At 58.3% G+C, this 18,572-nt stretch overlaps 2 protein-coding genes across 4 annotated transcripts; both read right to left on the reverse strand.

Annotated features, from left to right (window-relative positions):
• Positions 1-1,575: 1,575 nt before the first annotated feature.
• On the reverse strand, positions 1,576-15,215 carry WDR97 (WD repeat domain 97). The gene is given in 23 exon segments (XM_054512411.2): positions 1,576-6,320; positions 6,431-6,492; positions 6,577-7,289; positions 7,291-7,576; positions 7,667-7,788; positions 7,881-8,078; positions 8,161-8,352; positions 8,434-8,619; positions 8,723-8,848; positions 10,212-10,295; positions 10,389-10,514; positions 10,597-10,854; positions 10,951-11,100; positions 11,271-11,331; positions 11,591-11,712; positions 11,804-11,936; positions 12,116-12,206; positions 12,281-12,517; positions 12,603-12,745; positions 12,814-13,513; positions 13,686-13,807; positions 13,950-14,883; positions 15,085-15,215. Coding segments are annotated over 23 exon segments (5,379 nt in total). The 5' UTR covers position 15,215; the 3' UTR covers positions 1,576-6,117.
• A 123-nt stretch (positions 15,216-15,338) lies between these two features.
• On the reverse strand, positions 15,339-18,511 carry MAF1 (MAF1 homolog, negative regulator of RNA polymerase III). 3 transcript variants are annotated; one of them, XM_064587716.1, is made up of 8 exons: positions 18,126-18,511; positions 17,201-17,326; positions 16,973-17,101; positions 16,730-16,895; positions 16,468-16,589; positions 16,266-16,385; positions 15,955-16,066; positions 15,339-15,843 (listed from the first exon to the last, which is right to left on the reverse strand). In XM_064587716.1, the coding sequence occupies exons 2-7, from the start codon at positions 17,281-17,283 to the stop codon at positions 15,994-15,996; spliced, it is 693 nt and encodes a 230-aa protein (XP_064443786.1). In that variant the 5' UTR covers positions 17,284-17,326; positions 18,126-18,511; the 3' UTR covers positions 15,339-15,843; positions 15,955-15,993. The 3 variants fall into 3 exon arrangements, with proteins under 3 accessions (XP_064443786.1, XP_045751656.1, XP_064443784.1); XM_045895700.2 differs by having other exon boundaries at positions 15,955-16,095; positions 18,126-18,508; XM_064587714.1 differs by lacking the exon at positions 18,126-18,511 and adding an exon at positions 17,773-17,793 and having other exon boundaries at positions 15,955-16,095.
• Between the last annotated feature and the right edge of the window lie 61 nt (positions 18,512-18,572).

Raw genomic sequence — 18,572 nt, forward strand, 5'->3', positions numbered from 1 at the left:
AAATTCCTAAGTTACCCCACTTATCCCAATACTGACCTTTTAGCAGAGGGTGCTGTCACGAGTACTTTCAGTCTCCTTCAACTGGTAGCTACTCTTCAGTCTTTGACTTTCATGCCCTTGACACTTGCAGAATACCAACCAGCTCTTTTGTAGCATGTTGCTCAGTTTTTGCCTGGTTGCCTCATGATTAGATTCAGGTTATAGATTTCTGGCAGGAAGGGGGCGCCTAGGTGGCTTAGTCGATTACGTATCTGCCTTCAACTCAGGTCATGATCTCAGGGTCCTGGGATGCAGTCCCGCATCAGGCTCCCTGCTTAGTGGGAGGTCTGCTTCTCCCTGTCCCTCTCCCCCTCCCTCTGCTCATGCCCTCTCTTAAATAAATGAAGGAAGGAAGGAAGGAAGGAAGGAAGGAAGGAAGGAAGGAAGGAAGGAATACTATGGAGGTGAGGCTGAGCTCTTTTTGTTGAGTCCCATCAGTTTGCCCCCACAGTGGAGATGTTTATTTTGATTACTTAATTAAGGTGAATTGCCCAGGATTTTCACTGTTAGGTTACTCTTTTTCTCTTTGTATTTAGTAAATGTTTTATGGGGAAATACTTTGAGATCATGTAAATAGTCCATTCCTCGTCCACCTTTCACTCATTAGTTTTTGCATGTAGTTTTTAATTATTGTAGGAGAGAAAGCTTTCTCTTTACCTATTTTTGTTCATTTATTTGTTTATGTCAATGAAGACTCATGGAGTCTTATTTATTAGTGTTTTTAAAGTTAATTTATTGAAGTAATCTCCACACCCAGTGTGGAGCTCGAACTCATGACCCCGAGATCAAGAGTCACTCGCACATCCAATCCAGCCAGGTGCCCCTCATGGAGTCTTACTTTATTCAAAGAAATAAAACACTTTACTCTCATTATTGTGATCCAAAATTTGGCCATTGGAAGGACCTTCAAGGATGGTCCTGTGTATTATTTATTTTATTTTTTAAGATTTTACTTATTTGAGAGAGGGAGAAGAGTGCAACTCGGAGAAGGGGTCAGGGAGGAGGGGAGAAAAAGGAGAGGGAGAGAGAATCTGAAACAGACTCCGTGCTGAGCATGGAGCCTGATGGCAGGGCTCAGTCAAACCACTGAGAGATCATGACCCCAACAGAAACTAAGAGTTGGGTGCTCAACCGACTGAGCCACCCAGGCGCCCCTCCTGTGGTATTATTTAAAATAGCTTTATTGAGGTGTGCCTGGGTGGCTCAGGTGGTTAAGCATCTGCCTTCGGCTCGGGTCATGATCCCGGGGTCCTGGGATCCAGTCCTGCATCAAGCTCCCTGCTCAGCCGGGAGCCTGCTTCTCCCTCTGCCTGCCGCTCCCCCTGCTTGTGCTCTCGCATGCTCTCTCTTTCTGTCAAATAAATAAAATCTTAAAAGAAATAACTTTAGGGGCGCCTGCGTGGCTTAGTCGTTAAGCGTCTGCCTTCGGCTCAGGTCATGATCCCAGGGTCCTGGGATCGAGCCCCGCATCGGGCTCCCTGCTCCGCGGGAAGCCTGCTTCTCCCTCTCCCACTCCCCCTGCTTGAATTCCCTCTCTCACTGTGTCTCTCTCTCTGTCAAATTAATAAAAAAAAATAATAACTCTATTGAGATGTAACCCATATACCATCCAAATCATCCATTTAAATTCAATGTTTTTTGGTATATTACATGATTAATTTTGTAAACGGTAGTAAAATGTATATAACAAAATTGGCCATTTAAACCATTTTTTTAAGTACGCTTTACGCCCAAGATGGGACTTGAACTCATGACCCCAAGATCAAGAGTCGTATGCTTCACCAACTGAGCCAGCCAAGGCACCTAAACCAGTTTTAAGTGTTGCATTTCTCCCTCTCTCCTCCCTCCAGTGACCTCTAATCTACTTTCTAAATAGATTTCTCTCTTCTAGGAACCTCAACGGTACACCTTGTGTAGCTACGATGACGTCAAAACCAAGGAGTGTGTGTAGTTTTATGCCACTTTACCACCTGTGGAGACTCATGGAACCAATGCGGCTGTCAAAATAGGGAGCGGTGTCATCGCCACGAAGACCTCCTTGTGCCACGCGAGCTCCCAGCCTTGCCCCGGGGAAGCACAAACCTGTTCTTCCTCTGTAACTCTGTCACTTCTCGAGTGTGACGGAAATGGAATCACACCGCAGATGACCCCTGGAGGTCGTCACGCGTGTCACACGTTTCATTTTTATGGCCACGGAGTACCCCGTGGTGTGCACCTGCCAGTGGGGTGGCCATTTGCCTGTTGAAGGACCTTTGTGTCATTTCCAGGCTGCGGCTATTACAAATAAAGCTGCTGTAAAACATGGTGTCCGGGTTTTTGTACAGACACGGATCTTCATTCCTCTGGGATAAATGCTGAGTTGTAGGTATGGCTGCTGGATTGTAGGTCCTGGTATGTTCAGTTTTCGAGAAACTGCTGAATGGTTTTCCAGAGTGTGCGGACCATTTTGCGTTCCCACAAGCAAGTATTGAGATCCAGTTGCTCCGAATATTCACCAGCATTTGGTGATGTCAACTCTTTTTATTTTAGGTATTAATTTGCGTTTCTCTAATGGCTAGTGATGTGGAGCATCTCCTCTTTGGTGAAATGTCTGCTTCTTTTGTCCATTTTCTAGTGGGATTGTTTGGTTTCTACCATTAATTTTGAAAGCTATTTTTTTTTTTTTCATTCTAGCTGGATGTTCTTTGTGGACAGGCCATTTGCAGGCATTTTCTCCTGGTCGTGGCTTGTCTTTCCATCCTGCTAACAGGGCCTTTCACAGAGCAGAAGGTTTAAAATTTGATAAAGTCCAACTTTCTGATTTCTTTCATATATGGCGTTTTGAGCATCATGTCTGAGAATACTTCATCAGTTGCTCGTCCAGAAGATCTTTTATATTTCCTTCTCAATTTTTCCTAGTTTTACATTTAAATATACAATTCACTTTGAGGTTTGTCCCTAATTTTATGGTCTCTTTTGCCATAAATTTTTAAGATTTTATTTATTTGAGAGAGAGAGAGAGGGAAAGCATGAGCAGGGGGGAGGGGCAAAGGGAGAGGGAGAAGCAGGCTCCCCGCTGAGCAGGAAGCCCAATGCGGGACTCAATCCCAGGACCCTGGGACCATGACCCAAGTGGAAGGCAGACGCCTAACCGACGAGGCCACCTAGGCGCCCTTTGCCATAATTTTTTTTTTTTTAATCTGCAAATATGCCTATCTTTTCCTTCTGAGTATTCTGAGTGAATATTTTTCTAAATTACCTTTTGATATATTTATAGTTTTAGTTTCTACATTGCAATCTTCAAATCATCTGAACATTACTTTTGTAAATGATGTAAGAAAGGGGTCTAGGGACCCTGGGTGGATCAGTTGGTTAAGCGTATGCTTTCAGCTCAGAGGGGAGCCTGCTTCTTCTGCCTCTGCTCCTCCCCTTGCTTGTGCTCTCTCTACCAAATAAAATCTTTAAAAAAAAAAGGGAGTGTCTGGCTTTGTTTTTTTTTGTTTTTTTTTTTAAAGATTTTATTTATTTGAGAGAGAGAATGAGAGAAAGCACATGAGAGGGGGGAGGGTCAGAGGGAGAAGCAGACTCCCCGCTGAGCAGGGAGCCCGATGCGGGACTCGATCCCGGGACTCCAGGATCATGACCTGAGCTGAAGGCAGTCGCCCAACCAACTGAGCCACCCAGGCGCCCTGGCTTTGTTTTCTATCTACATAATCTGTACTAGGCATTATTCCTAAGTGTGTTAGATGTAAAGTTCATTTAATTCTGACAGCAGTCCTGCACAGCCTCTGAGCATCATCATCCCCACTTCATACATGGGAAACCAAGGCTCAGAGAACTGGGTAACTCATTAAGGCCATTCGGTTAGGAAGTGAAGGGAATACATGTATTTGTGATTTTGATTTCTTCTACAGTGAAAATTCCATTCCAGTTTTTTGTACATTTTTTTCTGTTGGGTTGTGTGATTTTTTTAATTGTTATTGATTCGTTGAAGTTCTTTATGTATTTTTTTAAAAACTTTATTTTTATTTATTTGACAGAGAGAGACACAGCGAGAGAGGGAACACAAGCAGAGGGAGTGGGAGAGGGAGGAGCAGGCTACCCACTGAGCAGGAAGCCCGATGTGGGACTCAATCCCAGGACCCTGGGATCATGACCTGAGCTGAAGGCAGACGCTTAACGACTGAGCCACCCAGGCGCCCTCTTTGTGTATTTTGGAGATGAGTTGTTTATAGTTACATGTATTACAGATATCTCCTCTCTGGCCTTTTTATTCTCTGAATGGTATAGATGAATAGATTTCTTAATTTTAAGATAATTATATATTAATATGTATTAACATATAGTTTCCCTTTATAATTAGTGGGTTTTTAAAACTTGTTTAAATTTGCCCCACTTTCTCATGTTGATATTTTTTATTTTTATTTTTATTTATTTTTTATTTTTTAAAGATTTTATTTATTTATTTGAGAGAGAGAATGAGAGAAAGCACATGAGAGGGGGGAGGGTCAGAGGGAGAAGCAGACTCCCCGCCGAGCAGGGAGCCCGATGCGGGACTCGATCCCGGGACTCCAGGATCATGACCTGAGCCGAAGGCAGTCGCTTAACCAACTGAGCCACCCAGGCGCCCCCTCATGTTGATATTTTTTAAATATATTTTTATCTATTTTTAATTTACTTTTATTTAAGTAAACTCTATGCCCAACATGGGGCTTGAACTCACGACCTTGAGATCAAGATTCACACACTCCACCGACTTAGCCAGCTAGGTGCCCCTCTGATGTTGGTAATTTTAAAAGAATTTATTGCTTTTATAATTTAAAGGAAACACCTGTAGAAGCAGACTACTATCGGCCCCACAGTCCTTGTTTTAGCAGGCACGGATCCTTTTATACAAATGTCATGTCTTTGGTTCTCCAGACCTGGCAATTCTTGCCCTACTTGGCCTAGGAAATGGCCACCCTCTCCACAGCCCCTCAACAAGAGCCCCGGCACAGTTTGGGGGTTGTGGGGAAGGTATGGGAGACAAATTCTATCCAGAACACCACTGAGAAAAAAACTTCTAAAGTCGGAGGCTGAACACATTCAGAGGGAAGAAACTGCTATTCAACGACCCAAAAGGAGGATGTAAAAGCTAGAACAGCCCTTCACAAAGGCAGACCCGGGGCACCTGGGCAGCGCAGTCAGTCAAGCATCCGACTCTTGGTTTCTGCTCAGGTTGTGATCGCAGGGTCATGGGATCGAGCCCCATGTTGGACTCTGGGCTCGGGGCAGAGTCTGCTACAGATTCTTTCTCCCTCTCCCTCTGCCCCTCCCACTTGTGCTCTCTCTAATAAATAGATAAATCTTTAAGAAACAAAACAAAGGCAGACCTAATAGCAAGTGCACACATGTGCCGTGTGCCCCACAAGCTGTGGGACCAGTGCCCTGGGAGGTCCCGACAGCTCAGAAAGAAGCCAAGGCCCTCTGAGACCCTGCACTTCACATATAAGTTCGGTCTCGTGGCAATTTTTAGATAGAAGGGTCCAAAGGATGCTGCCCCTTTATTGCTTCTTGAATAAAGCACATGGGACTCCATCAATTCTTCTCCCTTCCAGCCAAGGGTAGACTCTGGTTTGAAGTCTGCAGGCCCCCCACCCCACTCAATACACAGATAAACACACACGTATGTGTGTGTGTGGCCTAGACCCTCCCAGTCCCTCCATGCTTGGCCACTCACTGGCCCAGGAGTCCCCACTCCCATCTTGACCCCAGTAATTTACTGATAAACACAGGCTGAGTGCCTGAGCAGGACATGCCCACGCAATGGGTCCGGCTCCTGGCAGGCAGACCCACTCCCACCAGGAATGCTGCTCCACCAAGGGCTGACCATGCCAGACTCCACCATGCCCCCCCCCGCTCCTGCCTTGCAACTGCCACTGGCAGATTCATCCACCATCGAGACTGCTCTGCTCACACTTGCAGCCCCCAAAGATGAAGGTGGCACCCTTTTTCCTGGCCATGACCTCTGGACTTTATTTCCAGGGGAGAACAGCTGACTGGAGAGCCACATCTCGACTCCATGCTGGAGGGAAGAAGAGACTGGGGCCACCAGCCTGGTCAGCTGTAGCTGTCAGGGTCTGTATAATCTGGCAGAAAGTAGCGCTGCAAGGCGGGTTGCAGGAGCCGTGGGGGCAGCGGACGGGCAGGCCTGGGCCAGTCCGGGGGGAAAGGCTGAACTTCTACCCTCGGCAGCGGCAGCTTCAGCATCCGGATGGAGCCACTGAGGGTACGGCCCACCCAGAGCTGGGACCGCATCCAGCCTGCGGGCCAGCAGGTCAGTGAGGTCTCAGGGTGGGGTCGATGCCCACTGGGACCCCGGCTAGGGTGGAGGTAGGTGTCGGGGCCCAATTCTACCCCTGTCCCCACTCACCCCTCAGTCTCATCGGAGACCTCTGGACCTTGGCCTCCTGAAGCCGGAGGATGGGATAGTGCCTGGAGGGGTAAGGAGTAGGTTTGGCCCAGCCAGCCCCTCAGCTGCCCCGCACAGGCCCCGTCCCAGCCTGGGGGCCCCCTCACCAGTGATCCCGGGGCTGGGGCAGTACGGTGTTGGACTCGGGTGGGCACGGGCTCAGGCGCAGTCTCTCGAGCTCCTCCTGCGGGAGACCTTGCTGCCGTGCTCGCTGCTGTTCGCAGAAGAAGTTGAGCGCGTCGATCGGCCCCAGGTCCAGCATCTGTGACCGGGACCAGTCCGTCTGCTCCAGCGGCAGTGGGTCCCCCTGCAGCGCGGCCGGTGCTGAGGAGCGCAGGTGGACCTCGGAGGGGCAGAAGTGCAGCAGCGCCTCGGACAGCGCGCGTCTGGTCCGCTGGAGGCGCGCTGGTGAAGGCATCGGCTTGGCTCCAGACTCAAGGACAGCCAAGTTCAGCTCCCCGGGTGAGGGTACCCAGGAACGGACTGAGGGTGTCCCTGAGACATGAGGTGACCCAGCGAGCCCTGAAATCCGCGACAGGGTCTCCTTGGGAGGAGATGGAAACACCGAGGTCTGGGAGACCTTGGGCAGCATCTCGGACAACTTGGCCACGGAAGGCTGCAAGTGCTCCGTCTGTGGAGGAAGCAGCCGGTGGACAGTGCCCCCAAGCCCAGGGCAGAGGCTGCCCCTGGCCCCAAGCTTGAGATCTGGCTGCAGACTCCTTCCTGGGGAGGAGCAGGATGATCCCCAGAAATGGGGGGTTGGGGGACAGGAGAGGACCCCTGAGGCACAGATGCAGAGCAAGGCAAAGAGCCGGCCAGCCTCACCTGGATCCCCCGCCCCTCCCCTCAAAGACCTGGGGAAAGCCTGGGCGGGGGGCGGGGTGGGGGGGGCAAGACAGGAGGCTCCACTGCAAGCAGCCTGCCCCACCCCTGCCCCCCAGGACCTGCAACCTCTGGATCATTTCCTCCAGCTTCTGGCAGCAGCATTTGCGCAGGGCAGCCTTGGAGTCAGCGTCCGGGCCCTGGACCCAGGTCATCATCTCCCTGAACAGGAAGCCCTGCGGGTCCTGAAGGCCTAGCCCGTCCAGCAGCTTCCTGAGCTCGGGCCTGGGACAGGTGTGAGCAGCTGATCCAGAGGCCTCTCCGCCCCCCACCCGCCCCCACTAGCGGGGAGGACGAGTAGGGAGCAAGACTCACCGGCGGGAGGCAGGCGAGTAGAGGAAGTAGGACATGAGCTCCAGCACCACCTCGCGGGACTCCAGGGAGCAGGCCAGGAGGAGCTGCAGCGCCAGCATCACGAACTGCTTCTGCGTCTGGTCCTGGGCGTACAGGAGCCAAGCGCGTCGAGTGGGGAGCGCGAGGTCCCGGGCAGGCCCGTGGGGCGGGGCTAGGGGCGGGGCTAGCGGTGCACCTCGAGGCTGGGGGGCTGGTCCAGGTTGAGCTGGCGCACGAGGACGCCCTGCAGCTGATTACGAAGGTCTCCGCTCAAGTCGGGCAGCAGCCTCAGCAGCGCTTTCAGGATGTGCACGCAGTCTGCCCAAGAGGCCTCGTACAGCAGGTCCACGAACAGGGAAGCCAGGCCCTCCACCGTGCTCACCTCGGGGTAGGCCTGCGGGTACCGCGTGCTGAGGCCCTGCCTGCCCGCCCCCCGCCGCCAGCTTGGGCTTCCCAGGTGCCCGAGACCCCCGAACCTCCAAGGTGAAGATGGGGAACAGCTTTTTGAACCAGTTCTGGCCGACGAAAAAGTGCAGGAACCTGGGCAGATGCCCGTAGCGCTCTTCCCAGAGCGAGTGCCCATAGGGGTGCCAGGGGTGGCGAAAGCAGGTCTCGGTCCTGGTGGCGGTGCGAGAGTGCGCGCGCTTCGGGGTCAAATACTCGGAGTTCTGCGGGGGCGGCAGCAGCTGCAGGCCCCTCCTCTCCGCCCCGCGCCGCCCTCGGCAGCCCAGCCCCCAGCAGGTGCCTACCTGAGCCTCCGTCTCCTCGGACTCGGAGAGCTGCGTAGGTGGGCTCAGGGTCTCTGAGGACCAGTCCACATACCGGTGCTCCTCCTCCTCCTCTTCCCCCAACCACCCGGTCAGCTTCTGCTGCCACCTGGCCGCGCACCGCCTGATGCGCCGCGGCAGCCACAGGTCGTCCTGGCGCCTTCCTGGCTGCACAGGGGAGAGCCCAGGCGGTCGCTGGCACGCTGCACTGCGGGGACCGCAGGCCCCTTCCTGCAGAGCCCGAGGGCGAGGCCCCCCAGGTCCCCCTTGCCTTGCTTCTGCGGCTGGTGAGCTGGGCGAGGGCTCCGAGGCCGCTGACCTCCCAGTGAAGCCCCATCTGCTGCAGCACCACCGAGTTGGGCACGCTGCCCGGGAAGCTGACAGGCCGCTGCAAGTCCTGGGGTGGCACACAGCATGGGGGCTGAGACCTGCACGCCACCCCACCCCAGAGACCACCTGGCAGAGCGGCCCCAGCGCCAGCGCCAGCCCGCCTGCCGGGCCTCACACCCCTGTCCGAGCGAACGTGGGTTAAACCTCTGAACATCAGAGACTATTTGGGAACTAAAACTTCATCCCGTTTTTGAAAGAGGAATTATATGGAACTGCGCCAAGACTGAACATAGGACTGCTGTCCCTGCATTCTTGACAAAAAAAAAAGTGGACACTCTGCAGGGCCCCTGGCGGGCTCAGTCCGTGGAGCACACAACTCCTGATCTTGGGGTTGTGGGTTCGAGCCCCACATTGGGTGTAGAGATTGCTTAAAAGTAAAATCCTAAAAAAAAGAAAGAAAAAAAGAAAAAAGTGGACACTCTGCAAAAGCGATTTTTCCTGTAACCAAACTAAAGTACTCAGAAAACCAGCGAAGTGTACAATTTAATTACATTTTCCCATCGTAACTGGTGTAAGTTTCCTAGTGCTCCTGCAACTTGCCAAGACAGTCACCTGGCTTTTACTGCTCAGCAAGATTCGATCTGGGTTGCGACCAAATCTGTGCTCCCCAAACTGCAATTCTAAGATCCCAATTGCTTTTGTTTTATTTCAGTTCTGCCTCTTTTCTCAGTCGACACCCAAAACACACAGGCAAAAAAACCCTTTAGAAATCAGACGGAAGGGCAGTCAGTGAGACATCAGCTGTGATGACTGAGGAGGAAGTCTGGGCAGCTGCTGGCCTCTGGGGAACCCTGACACCCCCACACGCTCTCCACAGGACTGGGGCCTCAGCCCTGGAACAGGGATGTCTATAAGGAGCATGGGGGTCGGTGGTAGGAACATGGAGGGGGGCGTCGAGAGTCTGGGTAGACGGTGCAGCTATGGGAAGGATCAGCACCCACCTGGGCAGCTGACAGTGCCAGAAGGTGCTTGGAGAGAGGCTTATCTGGTGTCTGGGGTGGGAAAGGTTGGGAAGGTGGTGGATTGCAAGGGGCCAGCTCCTGTTGACTTCACTCCTCTAAAGGGAAAGGACTCTGGTCTTCCCAAGTCCGTACAGCACCCACCCAGCCCTTGAACTGGGGAGGAGGTGTGTGGGCACCATCAGCTGGCACCAGCTCTGGCTCGGCCTGGTGTCTCCCCCAGGAAGCTCTGGCTCTCTGGCAGCTGGTCCCCAGAGAATAGGGCTGGCCAGGAGGTGGGTGGAAGGCTGTGGGCGGGCATGGCTCTCAGGTCAGATTTCAGCACAAGATTTGCAGCAAAGGGAAGATGGGGGACATAAAAAGGTTGCCCCCGGGAGGGAGGTGCCTCTAGGAAGAGCGAGGGGCTCTCACCTTGTAGGGCCGAATGGTGGCAGGAAAGAAGCCTCGAAAGTTGGAAAGAGGCTCCTTGGGCCGCCTCTTCATCAAGAGGGGGACCTGGGGACAGGAGAAGGGCTCAGAGCCAAGCATGGACCCTCAGTGCCCCTGCAGCCCTGCTCTTGGGTAGGCAGCACCCCCTGCCCAGCACGCCCTGTGTTGTAGGTGGAGGGCCGGTGGGCCTGGGACCACAGGCTTCTCCCCTTGGAGTCGCTCCAAATGCAGCTGCAGGTCCAGACTGAGGCCCAGGTTACTGCTCAGGGAGGAACGGGCCAGCAGCTGGGGTGAGGGAGACGTTTGTCACTGGGTGGCCACAGGGTCATGGGGTCAGGGCAGAGGTGGGAGGGGTGGGAGGCCTTGCCTGGGATGCCTTGCTGTGCACCCCCTGGTGTATGGGTGGGATAGGCAAGGGGACTCGGGGAGGGTGGGCAAAGTGCTGGCCCACGGCTCCCGGGTCCTGTCGGGGGAGGGCTGCGGGCACTGTCGGGACTTCAGTGCAGACTCTGGCCTTCCAAAGACAGTTGGCAGCTCTGTGTAAGGTACACACATCCCAGGTCTCTCTCTCCATGGTGAGGGTCACGGTACTCCACCGCTGGAACTCTCTTCCAGAAGGCATGTCCTAGGAGGGATGCAGGGGAGATGGGCAGTGTCGGAGGCCCTGGGCGAAGAGCGGGGCTGGAGTCAAGGCTGAGGCTGGGGGAGGCTTCACACCCACCAGCAAGCCAGGGCCATAGATCAGGTGCAAGTAGTTGTCAAACGCCTCCTGCCGCTCGTGCCAGGAGGGTGGGGGCTGGGCTGCCGGGACCACCAGCCCCAGACTCAGCTGCTGAAGGTCTTGATCCCGCGCAACTAGGGCTTCCAAGTCCTGGGGGAGGGGTCAGGGGTCAGCACACTCCTCCTTCAGTCTTGCCATCTGCTTCCCAGACAACCACAGGGACCCCAGGCCTATCCCAAGGACCGAACAGGAGTGGCCTGGGCCTGGGCCAGGTGCAGGGTTGGGGCTTTGGGGTGGTGAGGGGTCAGGACCCATCCCACCTCCTCCAACACTGGCTGCTGAGGTGTTGCCATCTGGCGATGGATGAAAGACGAGTCTGTGCTGCAGACAAGGATGCGCACAGGTGGGACACTGGTGTCATCACCACTGGTGGGATTGGGCAGATGCTGGGACAAGGACCTGGGGGTGGGGGTGGCCAGGCCTCTGGCAGGAGGAGGTATGCCAGGGCTGGGATCGGGGATTGGGGTGGCCTAAGTGGCCTGAGAGCTCTGGGGCCTTGTGCTGGGTCACACAGCCAGGCCTGACTCAGGGGAGCTGGGCAGGGGCCTCCAGGACAGCTCAGCTGGGCCTGCCAGCAGACCTAAGACTGGCCACCCCATGGAGGTTGGCGAGCCTCTGCAGCTGGGCTGAGGTCAGCGACTCCTGGCTGGTCAGTGGTAGTGGAGGGTCATGCACCACATCAGGGACCTTCTGGCACAGGTTCTGCACAGGAGAAGGGAACCTATAGCCCTGGCCTCAGGAGGCTTGTCCACCCACAGGAACTCCCCCCCCCCATCCTGTGTTCACCGTGTACCTTAACCAGGTAGGATGTGGGCAGGTAGAGCTTATGAGACACCAGGCAGAGTCGGGTGCCCAGAGCCAACACCAGGTCCCCACTGTTGCTGCTGAAGGTCAGGCCCTGAGGGGCACCATTCAGCTGCAGGAGCCTGGAGGGGTGTGGAGGGCCAGGGTCCAGCCTTGTGCCACAAAGTAGGAAGCCCGAGCAGGGGCAAGGCCCTGTTCCCCTGTCCAGCCTCTCGGCTCTGGCGGGGGTAGAGGTAGGAGAGCCCGCGCGCGGCCCATGCGCTCCCAACCGCTCCCTCCCTCCTTCCCAGCCCCAGCCCACCGCAGCAGGCGGTTCTCTGCCGTCCAGATGCGGACGGTGCAGTCCAGGCTGGAGCAGGCATACAGCTCGAGCGTGGGACAGCAGCACAGGCCTGCGGGACAAGGCTCGGGTGAGGGCCCAGGGCCAGGCGGCGCCTCGGGCTTTACTTCTGCCCTGCCCCCTCACCAGTGATGTGGTCCGTGGGGTCATCCTGGGGCCGGTGCTCACAGCGGGGGCTGTCGCCCGGGCCGAACTGCACCAAGCCGTAGGTGGCGCTGTCCGGATCCTCAAAGCCCGCAGTGATCCGCTTGCCGAGCGCACAGAGCCCCACGGCAGGGCGGCTGCAGGAGAAGGTGCGCAGCAGGCTCAGGCTGTCCTCCGCATAGGGGTAGACGCGCCACATCTTCACTGTCGAGTCTCCGCCTGCAGGGGCGGGAGCCAGGGCTGGGCCTTTGTGGGGCAGCGAAGGGATTCCCAGGCCCTCTGCGGGGGGAGGGGAGATACGGACCGGAGGTCACGATGCTGTTCCAGGTAGACGCTATGGCAGTGACGGGGCCCGGGCTGTGTGCCTCGGTTTGGAAGACGGTCTTCGACCCGCGCCACTCCAGGACTGACAGGGTGCCATCCGTGTGCCCCACGACGGGCAGGTACCTGCGCAGGACATCCGCCCGTGGGCTCGGGCACCGTCGCCCCGCCCACCGTGCGGCTCCGGTACCCACCGGTTCTTGTCCTTGCGGGCCCGGGCCGCGTCGCTCGGGCGCGGCTCCCCCCCGTGCCGGCACACGGTCTCCCAGCCGGCCACCGCGCTGCCGGGGTCTGGGAGGTGGCTGTAGAGGTGCAGGCAGCAGGGCCTGGGCGCGGGCGCGGGCGGCGGGCACACGCGGTGCAGCACGCGCATGGGGCAGCGCGCCGCGCTGGCACACACCAGGTGGCCGGCGCGTGTCAGCAGCCACAGTGCTTCGCGCGGCAGGCAATAAAGCACTGAGGCCGCGCAGTCATCGGGCTCGAGCAGCAGCGCGCTCACGGTGCGCCCGGTGGCGACCGACACCAGGTAGACCGAGCCGTCGGCGCATGCGCACACGAGGCGCGCCGGCAGGAGGGGGTGCGGGGGCGCGGGCAGCGCGGGCACCACCTGCACGTGAAGCACTGGCGCAGAGAGCTGCGCCAGCGGCGAGTAGAGCTCGCGAAGGCGCCACAGTTCCACGCTGCTGGCGCTCAGGGAGAGCACCGGCCAGCTGGGGCCAGCGGGCGCCAGCAGGCGGTTCACGCGCCCGGACGCCACGTCTCGGCCCCAGCAGTTCAGCGCCACCTCGCCCACCTGGGCCACCGCCTGCAGGTCCCAGGTGCGCAGCGTCCCGTCCTGCGAGGCCGACAGCACCAGGGACGTGTTCGGGAGCACGGCCAGAGCTGTCACTGGGCCTGTGGGAGGGACTTGGGTCACTCGGGCTCCCCCGGGGGCTGGGGCAGGGGAGCCGTCAGCCCGGGGTGCAGCCAGTGCAGAGAAGCTTGGCCAGAGCCCAGAGCTCTTTCCCGTGGGCCGTGCACAGGGTGGAGAGAGAACGGGCCTCGAGGGCGGCATGGCATGGCGCACCTGTGTGGCCCATGAACACCATCCGGATCCGCCAGTCAGCCTCCCACACCTTCACCGTGCTGTCGCGAGAGGCTGTCACCATGGCCTCTGCCTCTAGGCAGTAGGCCAAGTCCAAGATAGCGCTGAAGGGGAGGAGGCGGCCCTGGCAGACTCTGCACCTTCCAGTGTGTGAGCCCCTGTGCCCCTGCCATGACCCGCTTGCCCTCCTGGATTTGCCTCTCCCTACCACCCTCCCTTTCTCCCGGTCCCTAGGCGCCCCCTCACCTTTTGTGCAGGTCCCGGCGCACGTCTACGAGAGCCCAGGTGTGCAGATCAAAGGTGAGCACGGCAGAGCCATAGGCCGCGAAGCAGCGTGGGACTTGGTGGGAATGCAGGGGCCCCAGAGCCAAACGGGTGAGTGTACCTGCAGGGCTTGGTGGCAGCTGCAGAGGTGACCCACACGGCACCAGGCGGCGACCCCCTGAACGGAACTTCCAGAGCACCAGGCGGCCACCCGCCTCTGCCACTAGCATCAGCCCCACGCCGGGCACTGGCAGACAGCAGAGGGGCTCGTGGCCCGGCACCCTGCCCACCCCTGGCTTGCTCAGCCACAGCAGGCTGAGGTCAGGCCTTAGGATGGCCAGCCCCTGGGGGCCCCAACCCACAAAGCGGCTCACAGCGTCCAGCGGGCCCGGCACTGCCACCAGCCCCGTGAGCACGGCTGGGGCCTGTAGCTTCTCGTAAGCCCATCCGTCCTCTCTGTGCACGTGCAGGTGGCCTGCACCATCGAGCACCACAAAGCGTCTGCCCACTGGGTCCTGGGCCACCGAGCACAGCCCAGCTGCCACTTTGAGGTGGCGCAGCGGCTCCAGCCCATGGGTCAAGCGTGCCACACACAGCTCACCTCTCTTTTCCTGTGGGCCAGGATGGGCAGGCCTGCAGTCAGCTGGGGGGTGGGGGCGGGGGGCTGGAGAGGTAGTGCACCTGCCCAGGGGAGCCAAGGGGGTCCGGGCTGGGGCCGTACCAGGGACACCTAGGGGAAGAGGTGGGCCAGAAGAAGCGTCAGTGCAGGGCCCACAGGCAAGCCCCACCTTTTCCACGAGGTCATGGAGGCCCGCACGTAGGAACAGCCACAGCTGGTGGGCACGGGCACGTGGGGTCATGTTCTGCCACCGCGAGCTGCCGGTAAAAAGCCGTGGGCCTGGCTCCGAAAGCAGCTCTGCAGGTCAGCAGGAGAAGCACTCTCGCCGCGTGGTCTCGGACCCTTACCTCTGGAGGCGTAGGCAGGCCCTCTCTGGACGGCCCTGCTGGGTTACGGGACCACCCAGGGAGTGTGGCGTCGCAGCGGACAGAGCTCGGGCCTGAGCAGGACGTGCCTGCAGCCACGTGGGCATCTGGGGGCGAGGCCAGGCCACCTCACCGTTCTTTTCTTTGAGCAGCCCTGGGTCTGGGATGTCGTAGCTGTCAGCATCATACAGGTCCAGGTCCAGCAGCAGGCTGTCGCCTTCTACTGAGTAGGGGTTGCTCGCGTCTGACCCTTCAGTCTCCATTCTAGCGGCCGCAGGTCCAGGCGGCTCAACGGACCCTAAGACCGTTGCTAGGCTACCAGACGCTGTAGGCCCCGCCTTCGACGCAGACCCCACCCCCAGCACAGCACAGAGCCTAGGTCCCCACTAAGTCACAGAAATTTTTATTGGAAACAAACAGCTGCAGCAAAGTGACACTCAGTGCACACTGCCCAACGGGCGAGGTGGCGGGGGGGGGCGGAGAGGGGTACAGGTGGGCGCCAGGGGCTGGCCAAGCCCAGGGTGGTGACCGCAGGGGCCTGCTGACTGGATCTCAGACCCTTTGGGCTGGAGTGTGCAGGCCCACGCCTGATCCGGCACAAAATACAAAAATAAACTCTGTAGTCCAGCTGTCCCTGCCTTTGTCGGTTCACTGGGACAGGCAGTGGCCTTCCCACCAGGCCCTGTGCTGTCCAGGCCAACCACAACACGGGCAGCCGGAGCCTGTGGGGGTGAGTAGACATCTGTAGGAGGGAGCCAAAGGGCTAGGTGGGCGTGGCCTTGGGCCAGGGGCTGACCCTGGGGCCCCTCGAGTGGGCAGTTCCAGGCACTGGTTGAAGCTGAATGAAGCTGGGGCCTCTGCTCCTCGTCCTCACATACAGATCACCGGGACCCTGGGTAGAAGGTGGCACACAGTAAGCTTAGAGGAGCCAACACCCAGGAGATCAGGCAGAGGGGTGCCCACTCTGTCCCACCCACGCCTGGCTCCAGCGACCGTCACACACCTGTCCTCCTCTATGGTGCTCGTCTCCTCGGGTCCGCCCTCACTGCCTCCACCTCCGCTCTCTTCTTCCTCCTCCTCCTCCTCCTCTCCCAGCTCCATGTCCAGCTCGTTGCCTGCCTCCGAGGGGGTATAGGTGGAACCACTGGGGGAGGTGTGGGAACTGGTCTTAGGACTGCCTATCCCTGGCCAGTTGCTGACCCCAGGGAGAATGTCCAGGGAGGACAAAGTCGGGCAGGGGGGAGGGGGAACAGCTGGGGAAATGGTGTGTGGGCCAAATAGGAGCTAAAGGAAAGGAGGCGGACAGGTGCTAACCTGATGGAGCGGCAGCTGAAGAAGACAATCCGCTTAAGCCGCTTGTTGTAGAAGAAGTAGTTGAAGGACCAGAGGCTGCCATCCTCCCCAAAGGGATCTGAGTCCAAGTCTGGGTTGTAACTGGGGAGTGTGGGGCAAGAGGTGGTATGAAGGCCCACGTGCCACACACACCCAGGGCCCACCTGCAGGGATGCCAGCCCACCTGTAGATGTCACATTCGGCCAGGCAGATCTCCTCATCTACTGCATTCCATAGCTGTGGCTTCAGGGCCTTGAAGTCTTCCCGTACTGCTGAGAACAGACTGCAGTTGACTGCATTCACCACCTAGGATGGTCACAGTTGGGACTGACTCAGGATGCAGGACAGAGGGCATGAACCGGGCTGAGCCCAGGGGCCACTGCAGGTAGGAAGGACAGTAAGCATAGCTGGGGGGCTGTGGGCCCCTCCCCCCAGCTGACCCTTACCCAGCTGAGGCTGGGTTCTCTGCTGAACTCATGGCTTCGGGCTGTGCTGAAGTCATAGTCAGGCCGGAAGGACTCATTGAGCGTGGCGATCAGGTAGAAGAGGGTCTTGCGGCTGCACTTGTCGCTCAGCGGGCCCTCGTCCTCACCACCTTGGCTCTTGCTCAGTCTGCACGGAGAAAAGCATCAGCCCAGCGCTGCCCTGCACCCCACAGCCCACGGTGGGCCGACTCTGCCCCGGCTCACCTGCTGGGGCTGAGGCCTGAGGTCTGGGGTGGAGACAGTGCCTCTAGCACGTGGGGCTGGCCCTCCTGGCAGAACTGCTTAAACATGTGCTTGTCATCTCCTGCCATCTTACACGAGTAGCTCTCGATCCTACAAGGTGCAAGGGGGACCATGGAGCATGCTACCCATCAGGTTCAACTCTGGGCCAGGACATCGTAACCTCTGAGTCCCATGGAGCCCAGGCCTCACCTGCCGATGATGTGGGCATCTCCAGTCTCCACTGTCAGCTGTGAGTTGATGGCCTCGAAGCTCGAGTTCTCCAACAGCTTCATGTCCTTGAGGAAGGGGTTCTGTGCTTGGAGGGGCTAGTGCTGCCTGAGGATGGGAGGCCAGCCCCTGAGTATCTGGCCGCCGAAGCTCAGCCTTTGGCCTCCCTACCCAGTAAGTGGAGCCATTAGAAACAAGCTGGGTCCCTCCTGCAGCTTACTCCTAAACCCTCAGCACTGGCAGGAGAGATAAATTAGATCCTCTTACCTGAGAATGGCAAGCCCAGGCTGCAGCTCAGCCAACCCCCTTCTCCCAGCCCCGATACCTGGGGGCGTACCAGGGATCCTGCTCATGCTAGGGCTCGCTGGTTTATCTCCCAGGACACCGTCCATCTGGACAGAAGAGCCTCACCCACTATGGGGGGGTGGGGTCACTGTGAGCCCGCGAACGCACAGGACTCCTGCAGTACCCCCTCGGGCTAAGCTCCTCAGCTAGAGTAAGAACCTGCCCCGGGTTAGGATCCAGCACACCTGGGGCTGGGGCCCTGCGGTCACCTGGACGCAGCACTCTTCCCTGTTCTACAAGGTCTCTAGGAAAGTAGAGAGAAAACCCATAGGCTTCTCCGTTCTTCTCCACAAGTGCGGCTAATTCTTCGGACACCAAGCAACAGAGGCAGGTACCACGACCCCCGAAGGGCACATCGGCCGGCCGCTGGGGCGCTCCAGCGTCAGCCTGGCCGCACCCGCCTCTCCGCCCGGGCTAAGGAAAACCCCAAGCTAGCCGCGGAAAACTACAAGTCCCAGGAAGCCGTGCGTCCCGGGACGCGCACGCGCGCCAGCGCGGAGGCCGCTGGGGGCTGGAGTTCTGGAGGCCCCGACTCGGTGCCCGGGACAGGGCGGACACCTACCTGCTTGCGCGGCGCTCGGTGTGGCCAGGCCGGGCCGGGTCAGGCCGGTTGACGTCGGCGCGGGTAAGAAGGCGGTGAGGGCTCCGGGCAGCGCGAGCTCCTCAGGACCGGAGGGCGGCGCCGCGGCCTCCTTTCGGGCCGCACTGTATCCGGGGGAAGAGGCTCCGCGGCGACGTCCCGTTACTCCCGGCCCTGCCGGCCCTGCCGGGCTGCCACCGCGACATAGCCTCGCCCCTGCACGGCGACCGACTACCGCGACCGACCTGCCCGCCGACCGCCACACAAGGCCCGAACGAGTCAAGGAGCGAGCGAGCGACCTCTGCCTCTCCGAGCCGGACAACAACAAACGTCCGCAAGGCCCGGCCCCCCGCCCCTGAATGGCCCGCTTCAGCCGCCGGGATCGGGAGCTCGGATAGCCATAGGAAGCGTCTCCCGCCACTCACTCCT

The sequence above is a fragment of the Mirounga angustirostris genome, unplaced genomic scaffold (genome assembly GCF_029215605.1).
Source record: "Mirounga angustirostris isolate CCGP_5_RB_7025 unplaced genomic scaffold, mMirAng1.0.hap1 SCAF_4, whole genome shotgun sequence".
NCBI lineage: Eukaryota > Metazoa > Chordata > Mammalia > Carnivora > Phocidae > Mirounga > Mirounga angustirostris.